The sequence below is a fragment of the Bison bison genome, unplaced genomic scaffold (genome assembly GCF_000754665.1).
Source record: "Bison bison bison isolate TAMUID 2011002044 unplaced genomic scaffold, Bison_UMD1.0 scf7180017864105, whole genome shotgun sequence".
Taxonomy (NCBI): Eukaryota; Metazoa; Chordata; class Mammalia; order Artiodactyla; family Bovidae; genus Bison; species Bison bison.
Window position 1 is genome coordinate 10,533,719 of NW_011494677.1, and position 17,170 is coordinate 10,550,888.

General features: G+C 43.0%; 1 protein-coding gene across 8 annotated transcripts in view; it reads right to left on the bottom strand.

Annotated features, from left to right (window-relative positions):
• DLC1 (DLC1 Rho GTPase activating protein) overlaps nucleotides 1-17,170 on the bottom strand; it is a 445,122-nt gene that overhangs the window by 14,249 nt on the left and 413,703 nt on the right. For all 8 annotated transcript variants that reach the window (XR_825167.1, XR_825168.1, XM_010838831.1 and 5 more), the window contains 4 exons: nucleotides 15,479-15,550; nucleotides 10,070-10,151; nucleotides 3,647-3,710; nucleotides 683-2,091 (listed from right to left, as the gene is read on the bottom strand). Coding sequence is in view for 6 of the 8 variants with exons in the window: in XM_010838831.1 (XP_010837133.1) it covers nucleotides 683-2,091; nucleotides 3,647-3,710; nucleotides 10,070-10,151; nucleotides 15,479-15,550 (1,627 nt within the window). In the remaining 2 variants the exon portion in view is untranslated. The remainder of the gene's footprint in view (nucleotides 1-682; nucleotides 2,092-3,646; nucleotides 3,711-10,069; nucleotides 10,152-15,478; nucleotides 15,551-17,170) is intronic.

Below are 17,170 nucleotides of genomic sequence, written 5' to 3' on the forward strand. Positions count from 1 at the left end.
GCTCAGTTGGTAAAGAATCTGCCTGCAAGGTGGGAGACCTGGGTTCGATCCCTGCGTTGGGAAGATACCCTGGAGAAGGGAAAGGCTACCCACTCTGGTATTCTGGCCTGGAGAATTCCATGGGCTGTATAGTCCATGGGGTCGCAAAGAGTCAGACACAACCGAGTGACTTTCACTCAGTCAAGTACATGAAGCATTAAATACATCCACGGTGTTGGAGTTCCCTGGTGGCTCAGTGGTAAAGAATCCGCCTGCCAAGCAGGAGACATGGATTCAGTCCCTGTGGTCGGGAAGATCCCCTGGAGGAGGAAATGGCAACCCACTCCAGTATTCTTGCCTGGGAAATCCCACAGAAGGAGGAGCCTTGCGGGCTACAGTCCATGGCGTCACAAAGAATTGGACACGACTGAAGTGACTAAGCAACGACGACAACAATGTGTTATACAATCAATCAACCATGCTATCCATTCACAGAACTGACTTCTTCCCAAACTGAAATTCCGGTACCCAGTGAACAATGTTCATTAATTGTTTAGGATGATAGGATTTTCCCATCTAGCACTTTCCTTAGGAATTTCATGGCTATAAATGGTTCAATCCCATGTTCCCTACACAGCAAGCAGAAGCAGCCCCTTTCTGATCACCCGCCCCTCACCCCCACCAGGTAAGAAAAACTCTTCACCTGTTGGACCTGGTCAGGGAGGCCCCGACCCCAGAATCCCTCCTTTCCGGGATGTCAGAGGGCTCCTCAGGCTCATTCAGTGAGTTGCCTGTGCTGTCCAGGTCACTGGGGGTGGCTCGGTCATTGTCCACATCCAGGTGTATCTGCTTGGGAGAGGACGGGCATGGTGAGACCGAGTCCAAGGCCGAGTCGGAGTCTCCCTCATCGGAAAACTTCTCTGACCACTGGTTGACTATCCTCTGCATCCCCTTCACATGGTAGAGGATGTCGTCCAGCTCAGGGAAGATGTCCTCGTTCTCCAGATCGGCCAGGTCACCTGAGCTGGAATAGAGGATAGAGCCCGGCACGTTGTCGTAGATACTCAGGCGGCTGCTCACAGAGCTCGAGGAGTTACGTCTCTTAAGTTCCTTGGGGCTGCTGTTTTCTCTCCTCAGGCTGATGTGGCCGGGGCCGTGGAAGCTCCCGGTCCTCCAGTTCACAGAGCTGTTATTCCCTGAGGGAGAGAAACTGCCATTGGAAAGGGCTTTCGGGAAGGTGCCGGGCTTGTGATCTTCCGGGATGTAGAACACTGTGTCCTCTGGGTAGCTCTCCCGGTTTTTACAGTTCTGCTCCATGACGTTGTTGAAGGTGGACTGATTGAAGGGATCGAAGCCCTCCAAGTACATGCCTCCCCGCTTGTTGCAGGCGCTGAGGCTCCGGGTCCTGGTGACGGGACTGGGCGTGCTCACGTTGCTGCTGGTCTCAGACTGGCTGCTGCTGCTGCTGGTCTGCGTGGAGCTGGATATGCTCCTCTTCCGTACCATGGGGACGTTGATGTGGTTGCCGTTGAGGGCGGAGATCTCCACGCAGTTCAGCTGCTTCAGCTTCTCCTCGTCCACCCCCTCCTGCAGGATGGGCCCACTGATGATCAGACCCAGCTTGGAAGGCGCCTTGTGCTTGCTGTGGTGGGAGCCCTTGAGCTTTAAGCTCTCCATGCGCTTCAGCAGGCTGTGCGTCTTGGACTTGGCGGTCTTCTCGTGGCCCTTCATGCTGAAGCTGAAGCTGGACAGTTCCTTGGGAGAGGGCAGGCTGCAGAAGGAGTCATCGTTGCCTACAAAGGTGCCTGAGGAGCAGACGCTGAGGACGGAGTTAGTCCGGGCTGGGGCCGCCTCCCCGCGCTGGGGCGCGTGGGTGGTGAGGCTGCCGGTGCTGTGGACAGAAGCCACCTCCTGGCGATCGCTGAGGTCCGTCTGCATGTTTTCATGGCTCGGGGCGCTCTTCAGGTGGACAGCGTCTGGGGACCCAGGGATGGGGTCCTGTTTTGGAGAAAAGACGTCGAACTCTTCAAGCCGGGACCACCTCTTGCTGTCCCTCTGGAAAGTCCATTTGCCACTTATTGCACAAGGCTCGTCCTCGTCGGAATCTTCGCTCTGCAAAGACAGAAGGGAACCATTCGTCCCCTGAAACTGGCAGGCAGCACGGGGCAGGGCATGCCCCGAGGCCCAGGGGCCAGGAGACTGACCATAATGCCATTCGTGTCAATACCCCCCCTTACAGCTTTATTATTATTTTTTAAAATAGCCAAGATGAATGTAAGCATTTCACAGGAAAAAGCCTGAGCAAGTGTTTAAAGCTAAAGAAGAGTTATTTTATGGAAACTCTGGGATCTATAGGCTGCTCTTAAATCGCTCACAGAGGAAACCTCTGAGATCTGTGAAAATTCCAGGCATGTAAAATATTTTGAACTGGAATCAGCAATGGGTAGGACTCCCTCTGGTCTGCCTCCAGTTTTGCTGTCTGTTGACAGTATGTGTTTATATTCCGTTTTGCAACTAAAATGGTGGTTCTCGAACACTCTCATCTCTCAGCCTCTTCCCTGTTCCTTTTCATTCCTCCCCCACCGACATGGGAACCAGAGTTAATGCCACAAGAGTCCTATGATGTTTCAAACTCAGGCATGCTCCAGGCCATTCAATAAGGTTACACAAATACCCAGTTCTGCCGGCATGTGACATGCGCACAGCCGACAGAACATCTCTGCTGGTGATGCCCGACTTACGGACAGGACCCAGGGTTACACCGTGACAGACTATTGATGGGACATCAAGTTCAGTGTGATGCATGGGAGTGTCTCCCGTGAGCAGGGCCCCCTGGGACAGTGGGTGGAGAGCACTGAACGCTGACCTGCAGGCTCCTCTCCACAGCTCCTCACAGTGTGCGGTGGGATTTGTTTAAAAGGTTTGACTCCCCCAAGAAGGCAACTTGGCGTAGGTTAGATAATTAAAATCGGTACTCTGACAATGAAAAATCTGTTCTTTGACCAAACTCACTTCTGTTTACTCTAATTTGTGGTATTCACTCCCACCACTACACCCACCTCTTCTCCTAAGATCTCATAAGATGTCCTCACATTTCAAACACAGGAGAAAATACCATCCGAATCAGTTACGTGCCGGCATTTCACTAGAATGTGTGGGATTTCCAGCCCTCCCTCTTTCTCCTCTAATTCCTTTTCTCCCTTCAAAGCTCTAGTCTTCCATATCCCACCAGCCAGCCTTCCCTGCCATCTCTACAGCTTCAAAACACAGATACTCTTACACATGGGAAGACAGAGTTCCCAAGAACTTCAATTGCTGTTTCTGCAGGGAGGCAATGCAAAATGCACCGGAATTCCTTAAGCCTCATCCCTTTAATACGTTGTAGGCATTGAGTTAATGAGGCAAAATCACAGAAAATCTGTTCAGATCAAAAATAGCAGGTGAGATACAGGTTATTGGCTAGCTGTAGCTATTGGTTTCAACTACATAAGGCTACACAGTTTTTGGTAAACCTGTCTGGATTATAACATTTAAAATGTAGGTATTTTTAGAACAAGGAAGTAAGAATTTGTGAAACAAAATCTATCACAGAACACATAATCCAGTTTTTCATCTTCTCCTTTGCTCCTACCCTATGATACATTTTACATACATTTTATATACTCACTCTTTTCCGATGAGGACTGATTTCCAGCTTCATCACCGCACATTTGTTTAAAGTATTTAGACGCCTACAGAGCAAAGAAATAACATTAGCAAAGACAGGAAACCATGGATGGGTGGATAAATATTTTTCCAAACAGTTGACATGTTTGAGTTTCTTTAAATCCATTAATATCTACAATTGAGAAGAGTATTCGAAACTTCTTTAAAAAGTGGTTTAAAAATACTTATATATTTCACAAGTTTTTTTCATTTACATTTAATATTATTATTTTACAGTGAAATGGCACACTGCAGTGGTTCTGTAAAGTGCCTCTTATTCTTGACAGAACAAACAACCCTCATTTGAAGACATGTATTCTTCCAACAGCCCCTAAGTTGAGCCATTAAGTGTTTCCACCCAGTGCCAAGGAGTAAAAGCCAGTGATGTCTCCTTTCACAGAAATAGGAACATGAACAAGTAACCAAGCTGAGATGCTGGTGAATAAAGTGTTTGCTGTTGTAATGTATTCTATCTCAAATCAAAATTCAAATACAAAAATAAAGCTATTTTTAGTTATCTCTGACAAATGATAAACAAATGATAGGTAGTCTTAAAAAATTTAGTGAGCTCTATATAGAAAGGAGATTTGAACTCTCTTTACTACCTAATTCTTTTTTTCAGCTTCCTGTATAGGACAGGAAATGCATTGGTATAGTCGTAGCAACAGTGCAAATGATTAATTTTAAAAACTGTATACTTCAAAGGTCAACATCTTTAAAAATTCAAAAAATGAGAGCTTGAATCAGATTCTTCTTTGGAACAGGAGTCAAATTTTTTACTCTGAATGCTTTTTTAAAAAAAATTCCTGCCAAAGAGTAATAACTTAAAATTAGGAAAGTAATTTAGCTTCATTGAAAATGAAGTACTTAAAGCAAAACTCCACCTCACTGGGAAATAATGAAATAGCTCAAAGAAAGAAACCCTTTACAGATGCAGGAATAAATGGCATGTAAAATTGTGAATGACAGCTTTTCAGGCCCCAGATCTTTCTAACATCTTCCAGATGACCATCACTTAGTTGTCTTCAAATGGATCCTTAACATAGCTGCCGTCCACCATCAGTTAAGACTGCAGTTCTTCCTATTTCACAGGATAAGCGCGTTTAATGCACACAAGTTCAAACTGATTCTGAGCCCTCTTCAAGGCTCTATCGTTCTGATCCTGTTCTTGCAGCTTGTCTAATAACTTGAATAAAGGAAGGTAGAAAGTATTTTTGCCTGGTGATAAGACTGCCTTTGATTTCATAGATTATGTGGTAGCCTGCTTATAGGATAAACAAAGATAATCCTAAACAGAGCACCTATGCTCAGGAAAATTCTGATAATGGGAACGGAAAGAAGGCAAATAACTTAAAAAAAAAAAAGTCCACAGACATTAAAACGAGTAGACATAAAGTCCCTTTCAAAGGGGCATCCATTACTTCAATGACTTGTATCCACAGTGTTTTAGTTCTCAAATGTTTTAAGATGTAAAGAATCCAGGATGGTTACAGTCTTAGGTCTGGGTTTCATTAATCAAACCTGAAATCAAATACCCACTTGACTTCATTAGGGCTTTAATGGTCGAGTGGTGTTTATAATCAAGTTTACTAGGCATGGATCCCTGTGGGGGTGGGGGAGGGACTTACTTCACAAGCTGCAGATTTGAGTCAAACAGAAAAGAAGGTCATTTTTGTAAAGGTCAGCGTTATCTTTTTCTCTAGGTAGCACCAAGCTAATGGCACTTCAAAACTGAAGCCCAGGAGTTATTCCTGAAGTTTTTATGGAATTCACGTGTCCCCTAGGCACCTCCAAAGTGGGATGTTACCAATTTAGAGAGGGTACTGACATGAAGTAGCAGCTGGGGATGCACTCTGGGCCAGGCATTGTGCCTGGAGCCTCACGTGTATTATTTCATCTTGAGAGAGATACTACTATTTATTTTCAATGTATAGATGAGGAAATGAGGCTTGGAGTGGACACAAACCTGGTCCAAGGCTACAGGACTAAAACACGGTGACTCTGGCCCTGAGAAGCAGTCTCTTCCGTGTTCCTTTCTAAAATAAATGTTAATCATGATAATATACGGGAGCAGCTTCTACCCTAAGTATGACTCCTCCAGTGAGTGGCAGAACACTGGTATCTCACACTGTCTGTCCGGAAGCCCGGGGGTCCTTTCTGGCCTCCAGGGTCCCTGCTGGCTCAGCTCCTCAGGAATGTGTCAGTCTTATCTGCTGGGCAACTTGCACTCTGCTCAGAGGGGGAGGGAGCACGGAGTGAGCCATCAGAGGTTCAAGAGCTTTGCTGGCGGAGCTGCAAGCACCCTGATAAAACCATGGCAGGCGTGGTCCTGGGCCTCACGTACTCAAAGTGGAAACAGGGAAACCAGAAGAGAAGTGAGAAAGGAAAAAGGAACGTATACCTATGACCTGATATATGGCAGAAACCATCACAATACTTTAAAGTAATTATCCTTCAATTAAAATAAATAAGCAATTTTTTTAAAAAGAGAATAAAACTTAAAAAACAAAACCCAAGAACATTGTTCCCCCATCTCTCTCTAAGAATATACCCCCCCTCCCAAAGAATAAATACTAGCCAGGTGTCAAGAACATCCATGAATAGCTTACCAGTTTTATTCTGCTTTGAGATGCTGAAGGTGAAATGAAAGGTTCAAAGAAATGTATTTCCAAGATGCTGTTATTATTTGGCACTAAAAGCATAATTTTGAGTTTCCTAAGAAATATACTATTTAAAAATATAAAAAAAAATAAAAAAGGAACAATTTCCCACATAGACCTGACAAATAAAAATTCTTCCAGGCCTTAAAGCTATTTTCTTGGAATTACTGCAATTGCTTTTATTTTAATAGGACCAAAATAGTAACATAACTGAAATGTACTAAGTGGCTGGGTGCTTCACAGAGCGTAGGCTCTTCAAGGGCGGTTTTATAATAAAGTTCAGATTGAAGATGCTACTGTCATTATACGATTTGTCATTATATGATTATCACTTTATTTAAGTAATTCTTTGGTGTATTCATAGGAGTCAGTTGTAACCTCACAGGAAAACAGCAATGTGGGATATATAAAGTTATAGAGAGAAGATTTCAGAAAAGGTATTCTAAGAGGTCACAGTTTGCATTATCATCTGCATATGCTTCAAGACAAGTGAGTCACTCCTTTAGTACTAATACTGAATGTGATGCTCTCAGATTCTTGGCCTTATCATCGGGGTTGGATCATAACAGCAAAGCTAGCGCGACTGGGACAAAAGCCAATCTCTCCAAGGAAACAAGTATGTTTACTCCTTACAAGTGTGCATGTTAAGAATGCTGGTGAGCAATGCAAACCCAAACAATCTAGTAGTTGCATAATTACACAACTTTCGGTCATTACAAAACTTTATATTAAGACAGTATCATTATCATTCTCAAGAACACACTGCCTACAAGTTTTCTGCTCTTAGTAGATTATGTTAAGAGGTCAGCGCCTACTAGATTATTGACCAAAAGGAGCTTTAAGATCTGCACAAGTTGTAAGTACATGAATGTTTATAATAACCTTTAAGCAGAACATGGGAGTGTGTACTAGTATGTATTGGGAGCATTTGATCTGTGTGTATGTGTGTGGGGGGGGTGGTGGCAGGAAAGAGAAACCATGTAAGAATTATTTCATTTAAAACAAACCTAAAGAAGTTTTAAAGTAAAAACTATTAAATATTTAATAATATTTTATTAAAGTAAAACTTTTAGCTGAGTTTCTGTTAACTACATTACCGTATGTATTTAAAATCAACTGCTCAAACTATTTCAACAAGGCAAAAAGATGGAAGTCTATGAAAGAGTCTGTCTAGAAAAAAACTTAACAGATCACAAGGCAAAGTTTTAAACAACACTATAGATTCAGGATCTGCTGGCCCTTTGAATTTTGTGGGCTGAGAGAGTACATAGAAGAGGCCAGTCTAGCAAATGAGATGAATATCATCATCAGTAAAAGCAAGTGTCCCCAACTACTCTGATGACATCCCAGGATCTGGAGGGCATTTCCAAGGAAGATGCTTGCCACTTCCTTCTTCTTCAGAACATTCGTTTAGCCCTCTCCAAGGAAAATCATTTGCCATAAAAAGTCTGTTTATGTGAAAGTGTGGACAAGAGACCTTGGGTTTTCATTACAATCAACTTGATGACTATTCCTGTGAATTCTGAATCCTATCCCAAGCCTTTCTCCACATACTCAAATCTGGGTGTCGGTTTTAGGCCTGGTAATTTTTAAAGCACTTGACATCCATCATTGCATTTTCTTCTTATACTTAACCTATGAGATATTATTCTGCACATAAGAGAAATTGATCTGATGGACTGCAGTCCATGGGGTCACAAAGAGCTGGACACGAGTGGCTGACTGAACAACAATAACAGCAAGAGAAACCAAAGACCAATCAGAATACACCTGTGGAATCCAAAGAGAGAGCAAGGTCTAGTTGTTTTTGGGCTTTTCTTTTCATCAAAGATCTAAGAGTACAGATTTACTCCCTTCAAAGAGAGGCAGACTCTCTGATGGTGCTGACAGCCAGTGTAAGCCACAAAGTATGGAGGATGTCCTTAGACCCAGACAGGGTAACTACATTTCAAACTGATATTAAAAAAACAAAAACAAGAATCTAATCATGACCCCTTGGGCTGTGATGCTGCCATGATATTTTTATGACCCAGAAATTCCTAAGCCATTGCTGCTGTTTACAGGGCACACTCACTAAATAGCTTGAAATGTGTGAGATGGATGATCTGAGGCAATGAGTATGTCTCCTAGGACACATCTTAGGAGTGACCTCATTTCTATGCGTTATCACCAGTGATGAATTGAGAAGAAATTTATTCTGTCCCACAGCTAAGCATTCAAACATTTCAGAAATGTCTGGAGTCATTTATATTCCAGATGCGGTCTTCTTCCCTCCTAAACTGCGTCGGGGACATTTTTTCATTACAGATGACATAGCTATGATATTATACACTCTGCGGGGTGGGGGTGGGGGCCTTGGCATCAGGTTCCTCTCAGAAAGTGTCTACATACCCTGGGCTTTTCCAAGCAGTCGTTCAATTGGATGTGAAAAGTGACAGTGTTTCTGTGGTTAATGTGGCTTTTTTTTTTTCCTTTCTGAAGCCAGGAGAACTAGTCTATTCCATATTCCATTGTAAATACCCTATTTGTCTTTCCCTAAAACTCCTGCTTAAGTTCGGTGCTTCAAAAACTAATGGATGACATAAGAAAGGCAGAAAACAGTATTTTCACAGAGCTACAACTGCTTTCTTTGCCTGTAAAAGAGAAATACATCCTGGGTGCCATTCCACCTCAATGATGCTTTTCCAAGTTAAAGGTAATACCGAAATTAAAAGAAAACTAATTTTACAATCAAATAAACAAGTGAGCTAGTCTGTGTATGATCTTTTTCTCCCCAGAATTCACCTTTGATGGCTTACAGGTTTTGAGAAAAATTACAAGGATGATTAGCTTAAAAACGAATAATATGTCCTGAAGAGCTGGAGAGGATTATCAGTGTCCTGTCACCGTCTGCGGCGTATTTTATCACTTCCACTTCGTTAAAGCCCGCGAGCTGCTCAGTGTGAAAATCCACCAGCACCACGAACAAGGCTTTCTGACAGTTTTTCTCACATTTCCCATCAGTGCTCATTTGCTGCCTGTCTACTTTCTGTTAAAGGCTGTGCTGAGTTATTTTACAGTCGTACTTAATCCTATTGTTATGAATGTGTACATGGGGAAGCTCAAGAGGTTCAGAGATGCTTTCCTGGAATTTAAGCCACGGTCCTCCTGCCTCTAGTTTGGCGTAGTCTCCCCGTCCCCCACGTCCACTGATTCCTCTAAACGTGTTACTTCCATTCAACAGCAGCTTTGACTCTTTTAGGGTACCTGGGTGGGGCTGAGCAGTCAACTACACTGCCTTAAAAAAAAAAAAACCCTGTTCCAGGTTTTCAAACTGCCTGAACATTACCTGTTTCAGGAAGCACATGGTATCAAATATGGAATGGTACTGAGTATGCCCTAGGACAGTGCTACCTTAATGGCAATATTAAATAATAGGAAGTTACTAATTTTAATTAAAAGGCCTATGATTCATGAAGAAGTAATTCTCTATATACAAATACTATTCAAAAACCGGACATAAACAGGGACTTCCCTGGCCGTCATGTGGTTAAGACTTCGTGCTTCCGCTGCAAGGGGCACGGGCTCGCTCTCTGGCTGGGGAACTGAGACTGTGCATACTGTGCAGCCAAAAAGAAAAAGACATCTGACCTAATTAGAACAAGAGCAAAGTCATCCCAGTGATAAATACTATGCTCTTAAAAAGGAAGAAAGAGAAAGAAAACACACGAAACATTTCAATTTACCTGCATAAAGCCTCAATAGCATCTCTGTCCAAAAAATCATGCTCTCTCTTGACTGAGGAAATATCAATGGGGAACAGAAGATCTGTAAGAAAAATAAAAACAAATATACTTACTGAGCATTCAGAGTCTTGCCAATCTAGCCCAGTATAGCAGAGAGAGAAAAAAAAAAAAACACAAAACCGTCAAAAACAAGATAATTTCTTGAATACTTACTGTGTGCAGGTTACCTCCTTCCCTACCAAGTGCTATGGGAATGTAAAGCAGTTTAAGACAATATCTTCTGTGTCCTAAAGGAGCTTGGATATCAAGTGGTCTGCAGACTCAAGTATCTGTTGTCAGAGATAAGTGGTTCAAAACACTGTTTCACCTTTAAACAAATCAGCAGTCAACAGACCTGCTATATAAATAATAATTTAAACCAGAATGAATACCAGAAGGATGCTCCCTTCTAATGTGGCTGCTTCCTCCCTCCCCCCACCATGTGTGTCTTTGCTCACATTTGATCAGGGAAGAGGTCACAGAAAACCAGGCCAAGGAAAGATCTAGAGAACAATGATGGTTGTCAATGGAATCCAACCATTTGCATGACATCAAAAGCTGAAGAGAATTCAGGATGTGCTATTTTTAAACAAATACAAGCACTTCCATATGGCTTTCCAGGGGTTTATATAAATCCCCCTGAAACAAAGGCCAGCTCTAAAAGCTGGTGTAGAAGGACAGAATCCCAAATCCTTTTATCGGTAGAAGAGTTCACTACTCTACGAATACGTTAAGTTATATCAAAATCAAAAAGCAGAAAGGGGGAAGAGTCAACTCAATGGAAGAATTCCCTTTTCTGTCCCTCATTGATAAACACACAGGAAGAGTAGGGAGGAAGAAGACCAGCAGTGCTTCCGTGGAAAACGACAGAGCTCTGGAACTGCCACTAGATAAGAGCAAGTTATCCCTCTGTGGTGTTCCAAGCTGTTAAAGTAAATAACGGGCCTTCCTATTAAAAGCTTGTAAAAAATCGTGAGGAAGACTCCTTCTATGCAACTCTGTGGGTCAGGAATAGAGCACTGCAGGACACCAGAATACACAGAGCCTAAAGATCCCTTTGGCCTCCCGAATGGGTAATGCTGCAGGGGGAAACTGACATGGCTGTTGGTAGTTTTGGAGACACAAGTAACTAACAGTATTCTAGTTCTGGGGTTGACGTGGGACATGATGGTTCGTTATGTTTTAATGGCTTCTAACTTATGATCATTGGTTTTAGAGGATGGTATCAAGCTCCTTATTTTCAGTCATCAATTTTCCAGAGATTATACTTATAAATACCTTTTTTTTGTTCCAATGTTGAAAACTAACATAATGAGTGTTGGGGTCCATTCTTTTTTCTGAAGGCTAAAGTTAGTGATCCTGTTCTCCGAATGGTAAGACAGACAGACCAATGAAATAGCTAGAGCTTAAAGAGTCATGAAGAAATTTATAAAATTCAGTATTGGAGGGTTTACCTTTCTTCATTACCTCATAGACCAAATGATTAGGGAAATGATTAGCGGCACCCCTAGTAGCAATAAGAGAGGAGACTTCTAGTAAATGTAAATGATTAGTAAATAGAAGCAAAACCGATTATAAAGCTGTTTGAAGCTTCTGGCAACTGTATTTCACTTTGAACAGACACCATGCACTCTAAGTATTAAAGGACAAAGCTTATATTAGAGAATATGCTTGTATACTTAATACATGTAAATCATAAAGTTAGCATGCCTGTTGAGTGCATCTGAGACAGCAACTTTGTTATTTTAGCAATTCCGAACTCAGTGTGCCCAGAGCTATATTTTAGATTATTTTCCTGACCCAAATTAACTTTAAAATTCTGTTTAGAAGAGAAATTCTAGGAAAAGTAGGGACTTGTGAAATAATTACTTTTTATTGTTGTTGTTCAGTAGTTCTCAGAGTTCTTCAGGTTAGGATCTAAACTTCCAGCTTGGGTTTAAGTGCAGGATGTATATATTGTCAATGACCAAAATAAAGCTAGGAATTAGGAATGAGTGTGGTGGTATGGGGTGTGTGTACCTGCCCCGCACCCAGGGGCAGGACAAAGGAGAGAAATTACAAATGCTTAGAACAATGTCTAGTACAACCTCAAAAGTAGACTCAGGCTTCAAAAGACTTATAAACATCAAGGGACCCCCAAACTGTAACTTGCGAAAATATAGTCTGTCTCTTAGGATTTGGAAAGATGTAAGCAGAGACCGGAAGGGGATCTCAGCAAAGATACACATCACAAGAAAGGGCTGCTTGGCAGCAAATCAACACTAAAAATTGACATAATTGAAGGAAATTTAATTTCTAAACAGGAGAACAAAAGGACAAGCATGTTCCTGCCACTGCAAATGCAATTATCTTTCCACATCTCCAGTAGAGCTGTGAACTGAAAATCCAATAGAATGCTTGGCCCCACCCCCACCCCCGGCAAAGCCCTACTGAGAGACAGAGGTGCTGTAAATGGTACCAGGTCCAAAATTCTCCTACGGGAACAGTAAGCAACTCCACATAATACACACGCGGGCTAACCAAACACCTTAAAAGAGAGAAAGAAAGGAAGGAAGAAGGAAAAGGAATTGGAGATATTCTGTGAAATGGAGGAACAGTAAGATATTCTACATAGTCTAATTATAAAATAATTTTAAACCCATCTTCATGGGGAACTATCATACATTCAGTCTGGGCTACAAAGAGGAAGAACAGGCATTATTAATGAAGTAATGAGTTAGATTAGCTGAGTGAGCTAAGGATATAAAAGTGATCTCTGTGGTTTCACCCCAGTTTGCTTCTGGGGAGCATCCTTACTCCCTCCATTTCCCTCTTCAGTGCAACCTGCTGCAAGGGGACTCCCCTGGTGGTCCACGGCCTGGGACTCCATGTTCCCAATGCAGGCGGCCCAGTTCAGTTCCTGGTGGGGAAACTACATCCCATAAGCTGCAACTAAAAGCCAGTGGAGCCAAATAAATATGTCCTAAAAATGCAGCCTGTTTATCACGGGAGCACCTCCAAGCTGACAAACTGCATCCATTTAGCATCTGTTGTTCTTCAGTTGCTAAGTTGCATCTGACTCTGTCACCCCATGGACTGTAGCACATCAGACTTCCCTCTCCTTCACTATCTCCTGGAGTTTGCTCAGACTCATGTCCCTTGAGTCAGTGATGCCATCCAACCATCTCACCCTGTTGCCCTCTTCTCCTCCTATCTTCAGTCTTTCCCAGCATCATGGCATTCTGTTCATTTATTAAAGAAGAATGCTGGTGACCAGTAGATACAAGAGGGAGCCCACTGCCATTGCTACAGGAAGCAGCCTGCTTGTAATCATCCTAGAAGGATGGGAGAGCAAAAGAAACATCTTAAAATCACTATTTATTGTGAGAAGAATTGAACATCCCTGGTGAAAAGACTGGAATGACATCGTTTAACCTGGCTCTTTCAGCAGTTCTGTCACACAATGCCTGTCTCACAGCATCTCCTTCCTCTTAAGGGGTGAAAAAGATGTATTCTTTCAGTGTAAATCAACTAAAATTATGCTTGTTTTTGAGATATCTGGCAACCTCTTAATGGTGTTCTTTGAGGTATGAACTGTTTTATTTCTACAAAATCTGCAGCATCTACCCAAGTGGTGGATACCCCTGATGGGGCAGAATTAATACTGGCTTGTTGATTAGCTGAATGGATGGTTGGATGGATAGATGGCTGGACAGATGAATGAGAGACACTTGGCAATAAGAACAATAAGCCTCCAGTTTGAATGAAAAACCTCTTCCTCCCTGCATTATACAGAGCACACTCTGCCCACCCCAAGCAGCCAAAGACATGAGTGAGACTCAAGGTGCTCAGCACCCTGTTTCAGCATTCAAGTGATGCTCAGGGTGCTGAGGAAGACATGAAGAACCAGCAAAAAGCCAGCCTGAAAGTCAAAGTGCTAGTCACTCAGTCGTATCTGACTCTTTGCAATCCCATGGACTGTAGCCTGCCAGGCTCCTCTGTCCATGGGATTCTCCAGGCCAGAATACTGGAGTGGGCTGCCATGCTCTTCTCCAGGGGATCTTCCTGACCCAGGGATCGGACCCGGATCTCCTGCATTGCAAGCGGATTCTTTACTCTCTGAGCTACCAGGGAAGCCACTAAAGTCAGCCTAGATCTTGATTTTTTTTTCTTTAAAAGGGTCCACTTTTTTCTTAATTAAAAACTGAATGACTCAGGAGAAATAATAGTGATCAAATGACAATCTAAGGAAAAGTGAAAAGTCTAATGACAAAGTAGGGAAATATATCTATGACACATGACCAACAAAGCCTCAGTGTTTAGAATAAAGAACTGTTATAAATTATCAAGAAAAGCACAATCAACTCAAGGGAAAAATAGGCAACAGATATTTCACAGAAGAGCAAACACATATGGCCAGATGACATGAATAAATGTGTCTTATCATCAATAGCTAGAAAAATGGCAGTCAAAATTTGTAAGATATCATTTTATATCCATTTGAATGGCAAAAATTAAAGTCTGGCAATGTCAAGGGTTGAGAGCATGTGCAGAGACAGGATCTTTTTATATTATATGGAGGGGTGGGATCAGTACAGGAACTTTTCAAAAACTTCCATTACAAAGTTGCATGTACATCTTTTCAACTACCCAGTAATGCTTCTCCTAGGTATGTGTGTCGGAGAAGGCAGTGGAACCCCACTCCAGTATTCTTGCATGGAGAATCCCATGGATGGAGGAGCCTGGTGGGCTGCCGTCTATGGGGTCGCACAGAGTGGGACACGACTGAAGTGACAGCAGTAGCAGCAGCAGGTGTGTGTGTGTGTGTGTGTGTGTGTGTGTGATTCCATGATGGTTACTTTGGCCAGGGGGCGGCAGAGTGACAGGAGACTGGTAGGTCTGCTGCTATCAAGGTCCTGGCTTTTTTCGGTGGTGGTGGTTTTAGGTGCTTGCTATATTTTTTCCTTCATGAAATATTCAAGTAAATAATAAAATATCTGAAAAAAAGTTGCAGATCAATAATAATCATATACCAAGGATACGCTTATGGCCATTATAAAGGAATGGCATGGGACTTCTCTGGTGGTCCAGGAGTTTGGAATCCACCCGCCGACGCAGGGGACACGGGTTTGACTCCTGGCCCAGGAAGATCCCACATGTGGCTGAGCAGCCGAGCCCGTGCGCCACAGCCGTTGAGCCTGTGCTCTAGAGCTCATGCTCTGCAACAAGAGAAGCCACCACAGTGAGACGCCTGCGCTCCGCAGCTAGGAAGTGGCCCCCGCTGGTTGCAACTAGAGAAAGCCTGTGAGCAGCAACGAAGACCTAGCGTAGTCAAAAGTAAATAAATGAAAATTTAAAAAAACAAAAAAAAGAAAGGCGCTTCCAGCTTACCTTCATAAAGCTGGGCATACTGGGGGAATCCTGCGGCTCGGAGCCAATCACAAGCTTCTTTGGCTTCGATTTCTAGAAGAGAAGAGAGGACAAACAAGCATGTTAGCCGTGTGTAACTCTGCTTCTTCTTCCTTAATAAACTCTGGTTTAGCTATATAATTCCCTTTTGAAGAAGGGATAAGCAAAAAACAAAACCCACTTATTCAAATGGTTTAAATTTTTTGCATCTTTTTGGACTTTAAAAGATACATATAATTATCCATCTTTCCTTTAAGAAACAAAAATGGAGTCTCAGCAGTAAGTCCCTCTGCGCTGCTTCTGTGCTCTGGTTACAAAGAATTACAAAAACAGGGCATCATGAGAACAGTTGAAAGAGGATTAAACAATTGATTTTAGGTCTGGGTGGCTTAACTTGGTTTACTTTTCACATCAATAGAAGGCCACCAAGTACATCTGACACCTTGGAAGAGAACTGGCTTGACCTGATGGGATGCGTGCAGCGGCCTGTGTGCTGTGAAGGTGCCTCTTTGGGTCTATCAGGCGGCACAGAGGCGCTGGAGGGCACTAAGCCGATGAACCCCACAGTCATGGCAGGCTGAAACGCCCGAAACAGCTTCTGGCACCCCGCGGTTAATATCTTATAGACAGTACGGATAAACAGTACAGCCAAGAGCAACTGATGTGGTGTTCAAATTCATTCAAGCCCTGCTTCAGATCAGATCAGATCAGTCACTCAGTCGTGTCCGACTCTTTGTCACCCCATGAATCACAGCACACCAGGCCTCCCTGTCCATCACCAACTCCCGGAGTTCACTCAGACTCACGTCCATCGAGTCAGTGATGCCATCCAGCCATCTCATCCTCTGTCGTCCCCTTCTCCTCCTGCCCCTAATCCCTCCCAGCATCAGAGTCTTTTCCAATGGAGTTTCAGGTTTAGCATCATTCCTTCCAAAGAAATCCCAGGGCTGATCTCCTTCAGAATGGACTGGTTGGATCTCCTTGCAGTCCAAGGGACTCTCAAGAGTCTTCTCCAACACCACAGTTCAAAAGCATCAATTTTCCGGCGCTCAGCCTTCTTCACAGTCCAACTCTCACATCCATAAATGACCACAGGAAAAACCATAGCCTTGACTAGACGAACCTTTGTTGGCAAAGTAATGTCTCTGCTTTTGAACATGCTATCTAGGTTGGTCATAACTTTCCTTCCAAGGAGTAAGCGTCTTTTAATTTCATGGCTGCAGTCACCATCTGCAGTGATTTGGAGCCCCCAAAAATAAAGTCTGTCACTGTTTCCACTGTTTCCCCATCTATTTCCCATGAAGTGGTGGGACCGGATGCCATGATCTTCGTTTTCTAAATGTTGAGCTTTAAGCCAACTTTTTCACTCTCCACTTTCACTTTCATCAAGAGGCTTTTGAGTTCCTCTTCACTTTCTGCCATAAGGGTGGTGCCATCTGCATATCTGAGGTTATTGATATTTCTCCCGGCAACCTTGATTCAAGTTTGTGTTTCTTCCAGTCCAGCGTTTCTCATGATGTACTCTGCATATAAGTTAAATAAACAGGGTGACAATATACAGCCTTGACGAACTCCTTTTCCTACTTGGAACCAGTCTGTTGTTCCATGTCCAGTTCTAACTGCTGCTTCCTGACCTGCATACAAATTTCTCAAGGGGCAGATCAGGTGGTCTGG